The sequence below is a fragment of the Perca fluviatilis genome, chromosome 15, assembly GCF_010015445.1.
Source record: "Perca fluviatilis chromosome 15, GENO_Pfluv_1.0, whole genome shotgun sequence".
In the NCBI taxonomy this organism is placed as follows: domain Eukaryota; kingdom Metazoa; phylum Chordata; class Actinopteri; order Perciformes; family Percidae; genus Perca; species Perca fluviatilis.
Genome location: NC_053126.1, coordinates 100,144 through 119,711, shown reverse-complemented (window position 1 = coordinate 119,711; position 19,568 = coordinate 100,144). Strand labels below are relative to the sequence as shown.

The 19,568-nt window shown below is 40.6% G+C and overlaps 1 protein-coding gene across 1 annotated transcript in view; it reads right to left on the bottom strand.

Annotated features, from left to right (window-relative positions):
- Window positions 1-1,266: 1,266 nt before the first annotated feature.
- plppr2a (phospholipid phosphatase related 2a) overlaps window positions 1,267-19,568 on the bottom strand; it is a 49,056-nt gene continuing 30,754 nt past the window's right edge. Inside the window, exons 4-7 of the mRNA XM_039824561.1 lie at window positions 13,752-13,872; window positions 10,340-10,590; window positions 6,960-7,136; window positions 1,267-3,550 (exon numbers count right to left, since the gene is read on the bottom strand). Of these exons, the coding sequence (XP_039680495.1) occupies window positions 3,242-3,550; window positions 6,960-7,136; window positions 10,340-10,590; window positions 13,752-13,872 (858 nt within the window). The 3' untranslated portion in view covers window positions 1,267-3,241. The remainder of the gene's footprint in view (window positions 3,551-6,959; window positions 7,137-10,339; window positions 10,591-13,751; window positions 13,873-19,568) is intronic.

The window sequence follows — 19,568 nt, the reverse complement described above, 5'->3', positions numbered from 1 at the left end:
TGCCGCACTTTCGGCGCATAAATTGCCGATTTCCGCACAAAATATGCGGTGCTTGCATGATTTCATAATCCCCACATTTTCGTTGCAAAAAAGTCACATAATATATCTCAGCAGAAAGTTCTTAATGATGTCTACTCAAATTTCTTTGTGTAAGTGCTTCTGCTGTCTATATAATTATTATATATATATACAGTACAGGCCAAAAGTTTGGACACACCTTCTCATTCAATGCGTTTCCTTTTTATTTTCATGACTATTTACATTGTAGATTCTCACTGAAGGCATCAAAACTATGAATGAACACATATGGAATCATGTACTTAACAAAAAAGTGTGAAATAACTGAAAACATGTCTTATATTTTAGATTCTTCAAAGTAGCCACCCTTTGCTTTTTTTGATAACTCTGCAAACCCTTGGTGTTCTCTCAATGAGCTTCATGAGGTAGTCACCTGAAATGGTTTTACCTTCACAGGTGTGCTTTGTCAGGGTTCATTAGTGGAAGTTTTTCCTTATTAATAAAAAAGCAAAGGGTGGCTACTGAAGAATCTAAAATATAAGACTATGTTTTCGTTGTTTCCCACTTCTTTTTAAGTACATAATTCCATATGTGTTCATTCATAGTTTTGATGCCTTCAGTGAGAATCTACAATGTAAATAGTCATGAAAATAAAAAGGAAACGCATTGAATGAGAAGGTGTGTCCAAACTTTTGGCCTGTACTGTATATATATATATATATTATATTATTATATATTATTAACGATTTTTGAAAGTCTGTCTCTTTTGTATCTTTTATTTCCCTGTTTAGACTATTACTTTTATTTTTACTTTCATATTATATTATTTGTATGTATTTTTGTATCTTATTTGTTTACTTATTGCAATGACTGAATATCTGTAAACTATTTTTGGAAATTAAGTTAAAAAAAAGCAGGGTGTTGGGGGGGAATCACTGTTTCTTCTCTTATTCATCAAACCGCAGTTTTTGCAAGTTCCTGCAATTTCATCGCATAAAATTGCATAAATATCATATCCAGCATATTCCATCGCATTTTTTAAGAAAACGTGCCTCATAATGAAGGATTTTTGCAACAATCACAAAAAAACTCTGTGTTTTTCTGGAAGGACTGATAATACATTTTGGCCCAACTAGTTTTTGTTGCTTTATCTGAAGTTTTTGTCACTTTTGCCAACGCTGTTGGTGCTGTTTTCAGCATTTTTCAGCAGTTTTGCCCCTTTTTCAGATGTTTTTGTTGCATTTTTTGACGTTTTTTTCCGATATTTTTGTGTCGCTTCTTTCTTTGATGGCTAAGTTACATTTTTTGGGGGCTTTATGTCGACCAAGCTATGAGTGAGAAGACTATACGACACATGCAATGTAATAATACAGATGTCATTGCGTTCTCCAAATCAGCGAGTTTTAGAAGTGCCGAGGTCAAGGTATAAACGTTGGGGTGATCAGTTGCTGGAACAAGTTACCTCCTGATATTCACACTATTACAGATGGAGCTCTTTTTAGGTTCAAACTTAAAACTCATCTGTTTCGTCTGGCCTTTAATACGTAGCAGTGGTTTGACCATTTCATTCTTTTGTCTCTGTGTAACCTTTTCTGATTTTCCTGTTTTCTATGTTCATTCTTTCTATTGTATGAAATGTGTTTCTGATGTTAAGCACTTTGGATACCTGCTGGTTGTTGTAAAGTGCTATATGAATACATTTTGATTGATTGATTGATTGATTTTCCAGTGTGGCCCCTTATAACCCTTTTCCACCAACAAGAACCAGGTGCTGGGTCAGAGCTAGTGCCGGTTCGGAGTTGGTTCGACTGACGAGCCTCCAAAGAACCGGTTAGCTTTCCCGCAGGCTAAAGAGCCGGCACAGAGCCAGCACAGAGCCGGCACAGAGCCAGCACAGAGCCGGCACAGAGCCAGCACAGAGCCGGCACAGAGCCAGCACAGAGCCGGCACAGAGCCAGGTCTTACGTCACTGTATACGTCTCATCTTTCCCAGCAACGTTAGCGCGGCGGCGCCAAACACAACCACACCATCAACAATGGTGGACGCTGCTTTGCTAGTGATGGTCGTGGCTTTGCAGACCGACATCGGCATCCAAACATCCGTCTAACTTACTCTGGACTTCTGGAGAGGACCATAGTGCAAGAAAGCAGCTCGTTTCCTCCTCTGACCATCGTGTTTATCTGCTAATTCAAAAATGTCTTGTCTTGTTGGTCACGGTAACCCCGCCCCCCCCAGCCAGTTGATGTAAGCGGTTCCTACTTCTGGCCCAGCGATGATTTGGTGCTACTTAGGAACCACTTTTACTGGTTCGGAGCTGGTTTGATTTGATTTGATTTATTTAATTGTAACGAGAACGCCTTACACATGATAAAAGGACATCAAATACAATCGAGGATAAAAACACAATGAAGTCCAGGACTTATTTCCATTGTGGTCCTCAACACACATCAGGACAAGACAAGATACTCGATGACATAACATAAAAACATTTTTCTTAAATAAATAAAAATAGTAACTTGCCCTTTAATCTATTCCGCAACCTTCTCTAATAACCAGACCTTGATGCTCTTTTTAAAAGAGTTCAGGCTGGAAATAACTTTAATATGACCATCTAACTTGTTCCACTGAACTGCCCCCATATAGGCAAATGTTCCTTTCCCTAACACTGTCTTAAATGTATAAGGACACAGGTCAGATATGCTGCCACGAGTATTAATATTGTGTGAGTCCTTTACCTTAGTTATAAGACACGACAAAAAAGTTGGGTCTGTCTTAACATATTAACACGAGACTCCACAGGGAGCCAGTTGAGCTCAACAAATTGTGACCTACCTATGTGAGACCTATGGCCCAAGTTCAGGATACCTAATATTAATTTATTCTGTGTTTGTAGCCTCCCTTTGAGTCGGTTTATTAGGCCTTCAAACCAGGAGGTACATGCAAATTCAAAGTGGTTTAAAATTAAGCCATTAAGCCATTAAGCCATTAGCCATGGCTAAAATGATCATTCTTGACCTTTCTAAAAATTTTGAATTTCTGGCTCAAAACTTTGTGAGCCCCGTGACTTTACTCAAAACCTTGTTGGCCATATTCCTGCCATCCAAGTTGTTTTCGTTGTTTTGGTGGTCGATAAAACGAAGAACCGATTTGAAACTAGGCTCTGGCTCCGAACCAGCACCAGCTCTGCCTCGGTGGGAAAGGGGGTATTATTGAAGCTGAGTTTCACCCTGCTGACCTAAAAGGATTCACTTGGATGTCTGTGCTGGTACATGGTGTGCAGGTGGGGCTTGGAGCATGCATGTTTTGGAAGGACAACAGATTCAGGTAAGAGACAAGGGAGAGGGGGGGTGTGTATCTCAGCCCCTCGTACCCACCCCTGCCTCTTACCTGAGGGCCACTTAACTTTTCGAGTGGACTCTCCACACAGGGCAGCGTCACCATCGGCATGCCCAGCACGGACTCAGGCCGCTGGGCTCGCAGTGGGGGAGGACTCGGCAGCATCTGCTGGAAGCTGTTAATCACACAAGTCACCTGGAGAGAGAGAGAGACCAGGGGGGAGATGTATTTATTAGTAGGATAACCCTAAGGGGGTCGTTAAAACAATTAAACAGTAAATACAAAATATTAAATACATTCACAAATGCATACATCACTCCCAAGCCTAACTGCTCCAACAACAACTGATCCCCCTTCTCCCCTCATCTACAGTACAGGCCAAAAGTTTGGACACACCTTCTCATTCAATGTGTTTCCTTTTTATTTTCATGACTATTTACATTGTAGATTCTCACTGAAGGCATCAAAACTATGAATGAACACATATGGAATTATGTACTTAACAAAAAAGTGTGAAATAACTGAAAACATGTCTTATATTTTAGATTCTTCAAAGTAGCCACCCTTTGCTTTTTTATTAATAAGGGAAAAACTTCCACTAATGAACCCTGACAAAGCACACCTGTGAAGGTAAAACCATTTCAGGTGACTACCTCATGAAGCTCATTGAGAGAACACCAAGGGTTTGCAGAGTTATCAAAAAAAGCAAAGGGTGGCTACTTTGAGGAATCTAAAATATAAGACATGTTTTCAGTTATTTCACACTTTTTTGTTAAGTACATAATTCCATATGTGTTCATTCATAGTTTTGATGCCTTCAGTGAGAATCTACAATGTAAATAGTCATGAAAATAAAAAGGAAACGCATTGAATGAGAAGGTGTGTCCAAACTTTTGGCCTGTACTGTACATACAATTAACACAGGAAATTTGCATACATCCCAAATATGATGCTATTTTAGTAGATGCACAAACTCAACTCCTAAAATAAATAAATAAATTAACAAAAATCGTAATATGTCAAGTTAGAAACAAGAGCAGGTTATTTGTAAATAATTAAAGACAGATGCCAATGAAGTAATTGATCTAAGTGAAGTGGGCGAGGTATTCCAATCAGATGGTGCTTTAAATTTAAAGGCACATCGTCCAATTTCTTTGGAGATTCTGGTAGAAAGAAGAAAAAAGGGAAGAGGAAGAGAGAAGAAAGATGAGAGGAGAATTGAGCCTTTGCTAAACCCCGCCCCCCCCCAACAGCAAGGCCCAATCATAGCTCAGCAACCGTAACTAGGCAAAGCGAGCCACGTTCAGTCTTAGTGCACTGTGCATCGTTTTTGCAATTAGATATCATTCAACCGTTTTCATAGGCTGAGTGAAATGTAAACTAGAGATGGTGCGATACCAGTTTCTGCTTTTCCCGATACCGATTCTGATTCCAGATACCGAGTACCGATCGGATACCAGTGTGTCATATATTTTATTATGTTGGTTTCAAATTTCTAGATTAGGATAAACCCCTTGAGATGTATCATCTCATTTTGGAAGGGGTCCCAACATATAAGAATATATATATATAATATATATATAAGAAGTATAAAATCTAAACAACCACAAAAAGGCCAATTTGGCCAATAAAAAGTAAATAAGTAAACAAGTAAACAGTAGAGTATGAGTGAATTTCTAACTACAGTCAAATATAAACATTAGGTATGGACTGTAGATACAAAAATAACATGCATCTTTAATAATAGAGGCAGTTTATCTTAAAGTGAGCAGACAGGGCATGTTTAAACAAACAAACAAACAAGTGAAGAAATTGATCTTATTTCCACAGATAGATTATTCCAATCAGCTGGAGCCTTAAATTTAAAAGCTCTTTTGCCAATTGTTTTTTTTAACTCTTGGGACAGAGAAGTAAAGTTGAGTAGAGTGCCGATCTTCATAGTTTGATGTATAAGGTACAAGATACTGTTTTAAATAAGGAGGATAATTAAAATAAATACATTTAAATATAAGTTGAAGCCAGCGCGTGTGTCTTCTACTACTTAGAGATGACCAGTTAAGTGCATTATACATTATACAGTGATGAGTGAAATAAGGAGATCCGAGGACTAATCTGCAAAGTCTATTATATACTGTGTTAAGTGGAACAAGGTCTGAGTTAAATGCATTTTGATATACAACATCACAGTAACAACTGTATACTACTATCCCTGTATGGATGTGTGATATGGTTTCTATCTCTGTTGTCTGTCTGGCTCAGGTTAAACTTTGATCGTCAGTTATAACGAAAAAATAAGATAAATAAAATACTTTAATGTAGATTTTCTTCAGGGCTTTATTACCTGGTATCTGATCGGTGTATTAACTTCCTGATACTGATACCAGTGTTTTAGGCAGAATCGGAGCCGATACCGACCACACACACACACACACACACACACATACACATATGCACGCACACCACACACACACACACACACACACACACACACACACACACACACACACACACACACACATGTACAGTACAGGCCAAAAGTTTGGACACACCTTCTCATTCAATGTGTTTCTTTATTTTTATGACTATTTACATTGTAGATTCTCACTGAAGGCATCAAAACTATGAATGAACACATATGGAATTATGTACTTAACAAAAAGTGTGAAATAACTGAAAACATGTCTTATATTTTAGATTCTTCAAAGTAGCCACCCTTTGCTTTTTTGATAACTCTGCAAACCCTTGGTGTTCTCTCAATGAGCTTCATGAGGTAGTCACCTGAAATGGTTTTACCTTCACAGGTGTGCTTTGTCAGGGGTTAATTAGTGGAAGTTTTTTCCTTATTAATAAAAAGCAAAGGGTGGCTACTTGAAGAATCTAAATATAAGATATGTTTTCGATTATTCCACACTTCTGTTAATTATAATTCCATATGTGTTCATTCATGAACCCTTCAGTGAGAATCTACAATAAATAGTCATGAAAATAAAAGGAAACGATTGAATGAGATGCTTGTGCCCATACCTGCCTTGCCCTTTACCTGCAACACACACATCACATACACAAGCACACACACGTACACATATTCGCACAAATTACTGTATTCTTCAACACGCACACACATACACACACATGCATACATACACACACATACACACACATACACACACATGCACACACATACACACACATGCACACACATACACACACATGCACACACACATACGCACGCATGCACGCACACATACACATGTACAAGCACACACGCATACACACGAATTACTGTATTCTTCAACACACACACACACACATGCACGCACACACATACACACACACACACACACACACACACACACAGACACACACGAATTACTGTATTCTTCAACACACACACACACACATACACACACACACACACACAGACACACACGAATTACTGTATTCTTCAACACACACACGCACACACATACACACACACACACACACAAACTCTCAGATGCACATTTGCGCGGTATCGGTATCGGAACATCTCTAATGTAAATGTAAACCAATCTTCATGTGAGAAATCGAAAGAGGACTCATTGTGTCTGGTCCAGTCTCTCACCAGAAACACCGCGATGGCCCCCCCGGTGAAGAACCCTGCCAGGACGTCCCCCCAGTGGTTTCGGTACTCGGCCACCCGGACCACGCCCACCAGCGTGGCCAGGCAGAGCAGCGCCAGGCTGATGGTGGGCTTGGTCAGCCGCGTGCCTTTGGTCTTAAACACAAGAGTCACGTACATCTGCAGAGAGAAGGACAGGAAGCACACACACACACACACACACACACACACACACACACACACACACACACACACAGACAGACACAGAGAGACACACACACACACACACACACACACACACACACACACACACACACACACACACACACACACAGAGACACACACACACACACACACACACACACACACACACACACACACACACACAGACACACACACACACACACACACACACACACACACACACACACACACACACACACACACACAGACAGACACAGAGACACACAGACACACACACACACACACACACACACACACAGACACACACACACACACACACACACACACACACACACAGACAGACACAGACACACACACACACACACACACACACACACACACACACACACACACACACACACACACACACACACACACACACACACACACACACACACACACACACACACACACACACACACACAGACACACATACACACACACACACAAACTCACACACACACACACACACACACACACACACACACACACAACACAGAGACACACACACACACACACACACACACACACACACACACACACACACACACACACACACACACACACACACACACACACACACACACACACACACACACACACACACACACACACAGGCATGTTTGCATCATTTGCTTTTTCAAAAACCAGGCTAAACTGAATGTGTTCTTCTTACTGGCTGGTTAAAGTGTACCAAGCCAGAAGAGATGCAACTGATGGTTTGGAGTGGAGGGGGCGGGGCTTAGCTAGGTGGGAACGAGGAAGAGAATACCATGGCAGTATTATAATGTCTATATGACTTCAGATACAGTATTAGGGGACCACTAAGGTCTATATAAAAGAGACTTCAGATACAGTATTAGGGGACCACTAAGGTCTATATAAAAGAGACTTCAGATACAGTATTAGAGGACCACTAAGGCATCTATAAAAGAGACTTCAGATACAGTATTAGGGGACCACTAAGGTCTATATAAAAGAGACTTCAGATACAGTTTTAGAGGGACCACTAAGGTCTATATAAAAGAGACTTCAGATACAGTATTAGGGGACCACTAAGGTCTATATAAAGAGACTTCAGATACAGTATTAGGGGACCACTAAGGTCTATATAAAAAGAGACTTCAGATACAGTATTAGGGGACCACTAAGGTCTATATAAAAGAGACTTCAGATACAGTATTAGGGACCACTAAGGTCTATATAAAAGAGACTTCAGATACAGTATTAGAGGACCACTAAGGCATCTATAAAAGAGACTTCAGATACAGTATTAGGGGACCACTAAGGCCTATATAAAAAGAGACTTCAGATACAGTATTAGGGGACCACTAAGGTCTATATAATAGAGACTTTAGATACAGTATTAGGGGACCACTAAGGCCTATATAAAAGAGACTTCAGATACAGTATTAGGGGACCACTAAGGTCTATATAAAAGAGACTTCAGATACAGTATTAGGGGACCACTAAGGTCAATATAAAAAAGACTTCAGATACAGTATTAGGGGACCACTAAGGTCTATATAAAAGAGACTTCAGATACAGTATTAGGGGACCACTAAGGCCTATATAAAAGAGACTTCAGATACAGTATTAGGGGACCACTAAGGTCTATATAAAAGAGACTTCAGATACAGTATTAGGGGACCACTAAGGTCTATATAAAAGAGACTTCCAGATACAGTATTAGGGGACCACTAAGGTCTATATAAAAGAGACTTCAGATACAGTATTAGGGGACCACTAAGGCCTATATAAAAGAGACTTCAGATACAGTATTAGGGGACCACTAAGGTCTATATAAAAGAGACTTCAGATACAGTATTAGGGGACCACTAAGGTCAATATAAAAAGACTTCAGATACAGTATTAGGGGACCACTAAGGTCTATATAATAGAGACTTTAGATACAGTATTAGGGGACCACTAAGGTCAATATAAAAGAGACTTCAGATACAGTATTAGGGGACCACTAAGGTCTATATAATAGAGACTTTAGATACAGTATTAGGGGACCACTAAGGTCTATATAAAAGAGACTTCAGATACAGTATTAGGGGACCACTAAGGTCTATATAAAAGAGACTTCAGATACAGTATTAGGGGACCACTAAGGCCTATATAAAAGAGACTTCAGATACAGTATTAGGGGACCACTAAGGTCTATATAAAAGAGACTTCAGATACAGTATTAGGGGACCACTAAGGTCTATATAAAAGAGACTTCAGATACAGTATTAGGGGACCACTAAGGCCTATATAAAAGAGACTTCAGATACAGTATTAGGGGACCACTAAGGTCTATATAAAAGAGACTTCAGATACAGTATTAGGGGACCACTAAGGTCAATATAAAAAGACTTCAGATACAGTATTAGGGGACCACTAAGGTCTATATAATAGAGACTTTAGATACAGTATTAGGGGACCACTAAGGTCAATATAAAAGAGACTTCAGATACAGTATTAGGGGACCACTAAGGTCTATATAATAGAGACTTTAGATACAGTATTAGGGGACCACTAAGGTCTATATAAAAGAGACTTCAGATACAGTATTAGGGGACCACTAAGGTCTATATAAAAAGAGACTTCAGATACAGTATTAGGGGACCACTAAGGTCTATATAAAAAGAGACTTCAGATACAGTATTAGGGGACCACTAAGGTCTATATAAAAGAGACTTCAGATACAGTATTAGGGGACCACTAAGGTCAATATAAGAGAGACTTTAGATACAGTATTAGGGGACCACTAAGGTCTATATAAAAGAGACTTCAGATACAGTATTAGGGGACCACTAAGGTCAATATAAAAGAGACTTCAGATACAGTATTAGGGGACCACTAAGGTCTATATAAAAGAGACTTCAGATACAGTATTAGGGGACCACTAAGGTCTATATAAAAGAGACTTCAGATACAGAGCTGAGGTCTTCTCAACAACAAAATAACTTCAGCTAGACTCAAGGTTTACGATTTCAGCCGTTTCACTTGGAGTGAAAGTGTCTTCACAAACTGTAAGACTACGAGAGAGACTTTTAGCATATTAAACAATCAAGTTAAAATAAAATTTTGCCATTGCAGTTAGCTTTAACCGAAGTGGCGAGAATGCGCTCCGGCGTGCTCGGACCTACCGCGGTGTACACGGCAGAGTACACGCTGAGCGCTGCGTCCTTGGACGGGAAGGATTTCCGCGCAGACATGACGATCAGCGGGTTCCCGGTGCAGGCGCGGCGCTCGGCGATGTACTGCATGGTGGACTGGCAGCCCAACGCAGTGTAGTTCGGTCGGCAGGCAGACAGGAAGTGGGGCGTCTGGTTTCCTGTCACTACCTGGCCGGCGTTGGCGAAGATGGTGGTGGTGAACAGGCCGAAGGCATAGACACCTGGGGAGGAGAGTTGGGGGCAAAGAGACAAAAAGGGAGAGAAAGATATATCAGAAGATATAGTAACGCACAAAATATTTTGGAACGATTTCACAGGAGTGGAGTATTAGGGGACCACTAAGGTCTATATAAAAGAGACTTCAGATACAGTATTAGGGGACCACTAAGGTCTATATAAAAGAGACTTCAGATACAGTATTAGGGGACCACTAAGGTCTATATAAAAGAGACTTCAGATACAGTATTAGGGGACCACTAAGGTCTATATAAAAGAGACTTCAGATACAGTATTAGGGGACCACTAAGGTCTATATAAAAGAGACTCCAGATACAGTATTAGGGGACCACTAAGGCCTATATAAAAGAGACTCCAGATACAGTATTAGGGGACCACTAAGGCCTATATAAAAGAGACTCCAGATACAGTATTAGGGGACCACTAAGGTCTATATAATAGAGACTTCAGATACAGTATTAGGGGACCACTAAGGCCTATATAAAAGAGACTTCAGATACAGTATTAGGGGACCACTAAGGTCTATATAAAAGAGACTTCAGATACAGTATTAGAGGACCACTAAGGCCTATATAAAAGAGACTTCAGATACAGTATTAGGGGACCACTAAGGTCTATATAAAAGAGACTCCAGATACAGTATTAGGGGACCACTAAGGCCTATATAAAAGAGACTCCAGATACAGTATTAGGGGACCACTAAGGCCTATATAAAAGAGACTCCAGATACAGTATTAGAGGACCACTAAGGCCTATATAAAAGAGACTTCAGATACAGTATTAGGGGACCACTAAGGTCTATATAATAGAGACTTCAGATACAGTATTAGGGGACCACTAAGGCCTATATAAAAGAGACTTCAGATACAGTATTAGGGGACCACTAAGGTCTATATAAAAGAGACTTCAGATACAGTATTAGAGGACCACTAAGGCCTATATAAAAGAGACTTCAGATACAGTATTAGGGGACCACTAAGGTCTATATAAAAGAGACTCCAGATACAGTATTAGGGGACCACTAAGGCCTATATAAAAGAGACTCCAGATACAGTATTAGGGGACCACTAAGGCCTATATAAAAGAGACTCCAGATACAGTATTAGGAGGACCACTAAGGCCTATATAAAAGAGACTTCAGATACAGTATTAGGGGACCACTAAGGTCTATATAAAAGAGACTTCAGATACAGTATTAGGGGACCACTAAGGCCTATATAAAAGAGACTTCAGATACAGTATTAGGGGACCACTAAGGTCTATATAAAAGAGACTCCAGATACAGTATTAGGGGACCACTAAGGCCTATATAAAAGAGACTTCAGATACAGTATTAGGGGACCACTAAGGTCTATATAAAAGAGACTTCAGATACAGTATCAGGGGACCACTAAGGTCTATATAAAAGCATCCAAATAGAACCATGTCATGGGACCTTTAACAGAAAGAGCGACAGGCAAAATCAAAAATAAGATCAAGACAGCATGAAAGGGAAGGTTTCGAACGATTTTAGAGAGGTGGTATAAAACACAAAAAGGCAAAGAGACAGAAGGGGGGTGGGGGGTGTTTTTTTTTTTTAAAGATATATCAGAAGATGAAGAAAGGCAGAATAGATGTTGGAACAATTTCAACATGTAACATCACTTTGAGATAAAAACGGGTGATAATAAGTTTTTCTTTCCTAAAATAGCTGCAACACATTTTTATCAGCTGAGGTGTGAAATTGCAACGAGAAGCCTCCACTTTACCTCGTTCGGCTCAGGCTGCTTAGTATTCACGAGCGTCTTCCTGCCGTGATCCTGACTATCTAACCTCCGATTATATCGCAGTTCATCAGCCAATTAACAGCTACAGTACGTGCACGAGCTCTGCTACACAAACTCTGAAGTGAAGCAGGTCACGTTCTCACAAGCCTACCTTCCCTTTCATGCTGTCTTGATCTTCTCGCTCTTTCTGTTAAAGGTCCCATGACATGGTGCTCTTTGGATGCTTTTACATAGGCCTTAGTGGTCCCCTAATACTGTATCTGAAGTCTCTTTTATATAGGCCTTAGTGGTCCCCTGACTGTACCTTGTAGCTGATCCGAACCTCTCTATATAGACCTTAGTGGTCCCCTAATACTGTATATGAAGTCTTGTATCACATCTTTAATACAGACCTTAGTGGTCCCATAATACTGTATCTGAAGTCTCTTATATATAGACCTTAGTGGTCCCTATCCCTACTGCTATCTGAAGTCTCTTTTTTTTGGACCTTAGTGGTCCCCTCATACTGTATCTGAAGTCTCTTTTATATACACTTAGTGGTCCCCTAATACTGTATCTGAGGTTTTTTAGTGTTTTATAGACCTTAGTGGTCCCCTAATACTGTATCTGAAGTCTCTTTTATATAGGCCTTAGTGGTCCCTAATACTGTATCTGAAGTCTCTTTTATATAGACCTTAGTGGTCCCCTAATACTGTATCTGAAGTCTCTTTTATATAGACCTTAGTGGTCCCCTAATACTGTATCTGAAGTCTCTTTTATATAGACCTTAGTGGTCCCCTAATACTGTATCTGAAGTCTCTTTTATATAGACCTTAGTGGTCCCCTAATACTGCATCTGAGCTTTCATTTTCTCAAAGGCAGAGCAGGATACCAGGGCTCGGTTTACACCTATCACCATTTCTAGCCACTGGGGGACCATAGGCAGGCTGGGGGGGAACTCATATTAATGTTAAAAAACCTCATAAAGGGACATTTTCATGCCATGGGACCTTTAAAACAAAACGCTTAGACCAAGACCAAGCTTTTTTTCGTCATTTTTGTTGCCTTTTCCGACTTTTTTGTGGCTTTCTCTGACGTTTTTGTCATTTAAAAAAAAAAGTCAATTTTTGCAAAAAAACAAATCGTTTTTGTTACTGTTTTCAACTTTTGTGGCATTTCGGTCGACATCCAGCCCTACATAAGTCAGCAAAAAGTTCCTTAGCCGTTAACGTAATTGGATATTGAAAAAAGTCCAGTCTTTTTGGTTTTGGCGCACAACTAGGCGAGCCAAAATATTATTGTGAATCTAAATTGATATGCCTTGAGTTTGACACATGTGACGTAGACACAAATATGTCCCTTTCACAGGAGGGGCAGTGTAATATAAAGCACATGGTCACCTAGGAAGCGTATGATGCGCCTCAGTAAGGGGTTGAAGTAGCAGCAGTCTGCGGTGACAATCGTCTTCTCCTGGGTTCCCTCTGCCTTGGTGAAGAAGGCACACAGCTCTCCAACGAGAATCTGCACACACAAGAGACAACGTGCACATTTAATTAATCAGACACCTTACTTACATTATCATCTGTCTCATTAAAGGAGACCCATTATAGCAGCGTTTTCAGATTCACACTTGTGTTTCTGGACCTGGTTACTAGATAGGGTTGCGGAATAGAACAAAAGGCAAATTACCGTTTATATTTTTATTTATTTAAGGAAAATGTTTTTATGTCATGTCAATTTTTATCACACACTCTGTACATGTCTTGTCTTGTCCTGATGTGTTGAGGACTGAAGTATATTAACACCCTATTTTATCTGACCATTCTATGTAACTTGTATTTAAGCTTTATCTGAACATTTATGACTTGTACTTAAAATTTAACAGGAGACCTCAAATGAACTTTACCCTACTTTCAGAGGACACCTCTCTGGAAACATCTGGAATGTGTTATCAGTGGGGCCCCCAAGATAGAGATGTCTATGTTAAAAAGAAGGCCAGTTGGCTTGTAGCCATTGGTCAATTATTACTTCCATCCACCACCTGATGTTACACAAAGTTTAGGACATTTATACCATGTGTTAACAGCAGAACCTCAGAGGAACATTCAGAGAATCGGGGTGAGGTCCTCTCTGGGCTCTTCAGAGCTTGTAAATTGATGCTGAATTCCTTGATGTAAATAAACCTTTATAATCAAGAACAGTGTCAGCGGATTCCTCTCCACACAACAACGCAGCATCGCTACAAAATACACCACAGGACCACAATGGAAATAAGTCCTGGACTTCATTGTGTTTTTGTCCTCGATTGTATTAGATATTGTGGTGTATTTTGTAGCGATGCTGCGTTGCTGTGTGGAAAGGAATCGGTCGACACTGTTTCTTGATTATAAAGGTTTATTTACATCAAAGAAATCAGCATCATGTACAAGCCCTGCAGAGCTTGGAGAGCGACAGTTACCCAGATTCTCAAAAGTCACTCTAAAGTTCTTTGTGTGTGTGCCACATGTGTATATTCCATGAATTGGGGTGTGATCAATAACTGACCAATGGCTTCATGCCAACTGGCTCTGTCTAAGAGTCCATTGATAATGCTTTTTCCAGATGTGTCTTCTGAAAGTAGGCTAAAGTTCATCTGGGTTTCTTTGTTACCCAAAGCTTACATACAAATCATATAGAATGGGCAGATACAATAAGATGGCCATATACTGTACCTCAATATCTTTTCATGTTCATGGGATTCTTGATACAATTAAATAAATCAAATCAAATCAAATTCTGTCACGAAGTGTAGCCAGGCAGCTAGTGTTGATTTTTTTATTTTTATAGGCTATATAGTGTGGTGTTTTGCTTTTGGTTGTGTGGTGGCTTGCCTGGCACAGATACTGAGGACTCCTCCTAGCACACCTGAGGCACATCTCCTAATCAGGGGAGATGCTGGATTGGCACACCGGTAGCCAGTGTTGTGCCTGAACGATAGTTCATGAACTCGTTCATATTTTGGGTAAACGTGAACTGAACATACTGTATTACTGCCTGATGAACGTTACTGTGAACTCCTTCATCCTGGTGTCTGTGAACGCCACGCTCTCTCAGTTTAACTTCGTCCAATAGGGCGCCAGATTTCTATAGAGCCTTCCAGGCCAAAACCAGGGCTAAAACACACCGTAAACAGGCCTTCATATGTAGCGGGAAAAACACCCAATCTGGCAACACCAGCAACCAGTGTCTCACCGCCACATGGGTCATCCAATCAGAAAGCAGCGTGGAGGCTTCGTATGATCATTTAAACCAGTTTGATGACGAGGTCGGTGAGGATGGAAAAATCTGACATTTCTGGGCAAACTTTGCCCGCTGGCTTTCAGAAAGACAATCTGAACTTCAGTCCCATCCACAGAAAACCACACACACACTCACACTCACACACACACACACACACAGACAAGCACACACACACATACGACGACACACACACACACACACACACACACACACACACACACACACACACACACACACAACAGCACACACACACACGCGCGCACACACACACACACACACACACACACACACACACACACACACACACACACACACACACACACACACACACACATCCACAGCAAACCTGAAACGGCACGTTGACCTGACTGGATATGAAGATGAAATCTGACGCATAGTTTCAGTGTTAAAACTGATAAAATAATTGCTGTCTGTGCTTCTATATTTGGGCTGTGGCAGTAATTTTGAAAAATAATAGCTCACAGCAAACCTGATATGGAAAAAAAGAACTATGAACTAATAAGTTCATTTTTGGAACTTTGAACTTAGTTATGATCTATGAACTGAACTAGTTCATTTTAAAATTTGTGAACTAAACTTTGAACTAGTTCATGGAGAAAGTGAACTTTCCCAACACTGTCGGTAGCCCGTCTCCTAATGACTGGGCTAGACGCGAGATGGAGAGGAGTGATAAGTGTTCTGGGGGAGAGCAGCAGGGGGGAGCTGCTGTGAAAACGACCTGAGGTAAGTAAGTAAGTAAGTAGGTAAAGTTATTTATACAGTGCTTTTCACAGACAAAGTCACAAAGTGCTTTACAATATGCATAGACAATAAAAACATGGTAAAAATAGTCAATAAAATAAAATACAAATACAACAGATACAATTATCAATAAATAAAAGACATAGGCTACCCAAAAGCTAGTAAGTCTTCACCTGTCCCTTAAAACAGTCCACATTCTCAGCCAACCTAATGCTGGTAGGTAGAGTATTCCAGAGTCTGGGTGCCAGGGTTAGGGTTATAATGGCTAACCCATAGCCTCAAAGGCTCTACCCCCACATGTCTTCAGACGAGTGCGTAGCGTGGATAGCAGATTTTGATTTACAGACCTGAGAGACCGGGACGGGGTGTGTAAGTGAATTATGTTGGCAAGGTAATCAGGAGCCTGACCGTGTAGAGCCATATAGGTTATGGTGAGAATCCTGAGGTGGTGCGGGACTAGACGGTTGTGAAGAACTACAGAAACACACTCAGGGTGTGCAGGCTTTTAAACCAAATACTACACAATCGGACATGTGACCCCGAAATCGGGCAGAAATTAACATCATTTAGCCCTCCTACACAATCTGGACTGTGGTCATAACATGTACATCTTATAACTTATCCCCTGTTATATATTGTTCTTAATCTTATTCAATCGGTCAGTTAATATGTTAATATTTCATAGTCATAATTAATATTTAATAATACTCTACTGCACTGTTCAATCCCTGCACTGTTCACTTTTGCACTATCACCATTGCACACAGTCTACCATAGCACCTTGTCATGGTCATTGCATTTCTGTGAGTGATTTTTATTTAAATTTTTATTCTTATGTATAGTATGTCTGATATATGTGTGTATATGTGTTTGTTGTGTTATGGTATGCTAAAAGTATCTATCTATCTATCTATCTATCTATCTATCTATCTATCTATCTATCTATCTATCTATCTATCTATCTATCTATCTATCTATCTATCTATCTATCTATCATCACTAGCCAAGATTACAGCTATCTCTAACGTTAGCAGGATGCCACATGTGGCAGGGTATGTGAATTGGAAACCGGAGCGTTCAGAACCGTGGGAAATCTGAGATTTCGGCTAACGTGGAATATGTTTAGCTCATTTTTTTTTAAGCTTTAGCCACGTTTAACTAGTCTGGCTATCAGCAGATCAAGCTCAATCTTTTTAAGATTGAACATTAGTCTGGGGAGTCTGCTCTGTATTTTCCACTGCACAAGAGGCAGGATCAATGGGCATAGTTCAAATGACTCTGTACGCGATTGGACAGTCCTTCAACCAATCAGACCAATGATCTAGTTGATCCATGTTGAATGTAGACAAGAAGCTGCTTGGTTTCTTCTCTATCGTCATCGTGTTATGCCAGCCAATAGCGCACCAGGTGGATGAGCCAGTTTGTGATTGGTTCCCGCAGATTTGTAACGGAAGCAGGATAGATAAATGTAGAGGTTTCCAGCCTGAGCTGCAGGGAGAAATCAAACCCCCGGCAGATAGGGCTGGCGTTACCCAGTCTAACATTTAACATGAACATCCGACATAGTAACATTGATTTGATATGACAGGAAATATGAAAAAAAATAAGCATAATAGGTCTCCTTTAAGCATGGACTCCCTGGTTGTGGTAAACTCACTGCAGCCTAGCAATGTCTGCGATCAAAAATAGCAGCCATTGTTGCTGGGTGCTCACAGCGTTATTGTTCTCTTTGAAAGGCGCATCAGGCTTGTGTCAGAGGTTTTAATCAGATGATTGTGCTCGATTCTTTCCCTGTGAGTCTGAACAGCAGTGCATCTGCAGACCGATGATCCCCTAATGGACTGAAACTGTGAGACTCATCTGTACCAGAGACTACAGCACTCAAAGACGCTGGCACAGAAAACACAGCTCCCTCGATGAGTAACTATCCATGACACTTCATCCTAAATCATCCTGACAGTTTCCATGCTCTGCTGTGACAGTAGCGGCACTCACTTTAACTTTAACGCTGACAGTGTTGCACAAACCCATGAACCTTGTTCCTACTCTTTCCATATTTAACAGAATTTAAACCCCTACAGCAGGGATGTCAAACTCAACTTCACTAAGGGGCCACACTGGAAAAGGAGGATCGCATCAAGGGCCACACATGTAGAGTGTATTTCCATGCTTTTATTTAGAAAAAGTCAAATATCTTTGACTGTATTATTCCATGTCTAAATTAGTATTCTCACTTACAGTTTAGTCCACGTAAAGCCCTAATAAAGGCAGCAAATAGTTCGTTAGAAATCTGAGAATTTAGCAAATCAAAGATTACATTTTAAAAGTCGACTCACAGCAACAGTTTCCCAGCTTTAATTTAGAAAACTCTTGTCTCAAAATCGGCAAATCTACCAAAAGTGTAGTTGCCGTTTGAAAAACAGTTTCCTGTCTTTTTGTTTTGGTGCACAACTAGGCGGGCCGACATTTATCGTGAACCTAAACTGATATCCGTGTCAGGGTCCGTGTTCGGCCCTTTTTTCCTTGGCGCCCCCCCTACTTATGTCTAAGAAAAGCTGAGCCCCCCACCCCTGAAACCAAAGTTGAGGTAACTCTCGAGATAGAGCCTTACTTTCTTAAAAAGAGGATGATAGCAGCTAGCAGCTAGCAGCTGACCTGATGACAGCAGGGGTCCCAGGTTAAGAGGTGCCGGAGGTTTGGCCTACTAAGTAGCCTGCCTCCAATTTTAAGCGAGAACAAAAGTATATAGTTTTTATACCGACTTTTGTACACATTATATATTCTAGTGTATTATCATAATTTGTTTAACATGTGCAAATATTTTTTTTTACCTCAACCTCAAACCAGATAAAGACTTTGCCGCCCCCCTAATGGGTGCCCGGACCCCAGGTTGGGAACCACTGCCCTACGGTGACTGAATGTGTGAAGCACCGCTGTCTGAGGAGGAAAAGCCAAGCTGCTCTCACTCCAAACTCTTCAAATACTGACGCTTGTTCAGTGGCTCTCAGTGTCAGATGTACTAACGCTTTTGGGGCCATTTCAGGCTTATTTATTTCGCAACGTGCGCGTAAAAGCATGGCGAGGTACGTACAAACAGGTAAAGCGGTGGAGGTAAAAGTGCATACTGCCTGTCACAGGAACTGAAAATGGCAAATTGCGCTTTTCCGTGTCATGCA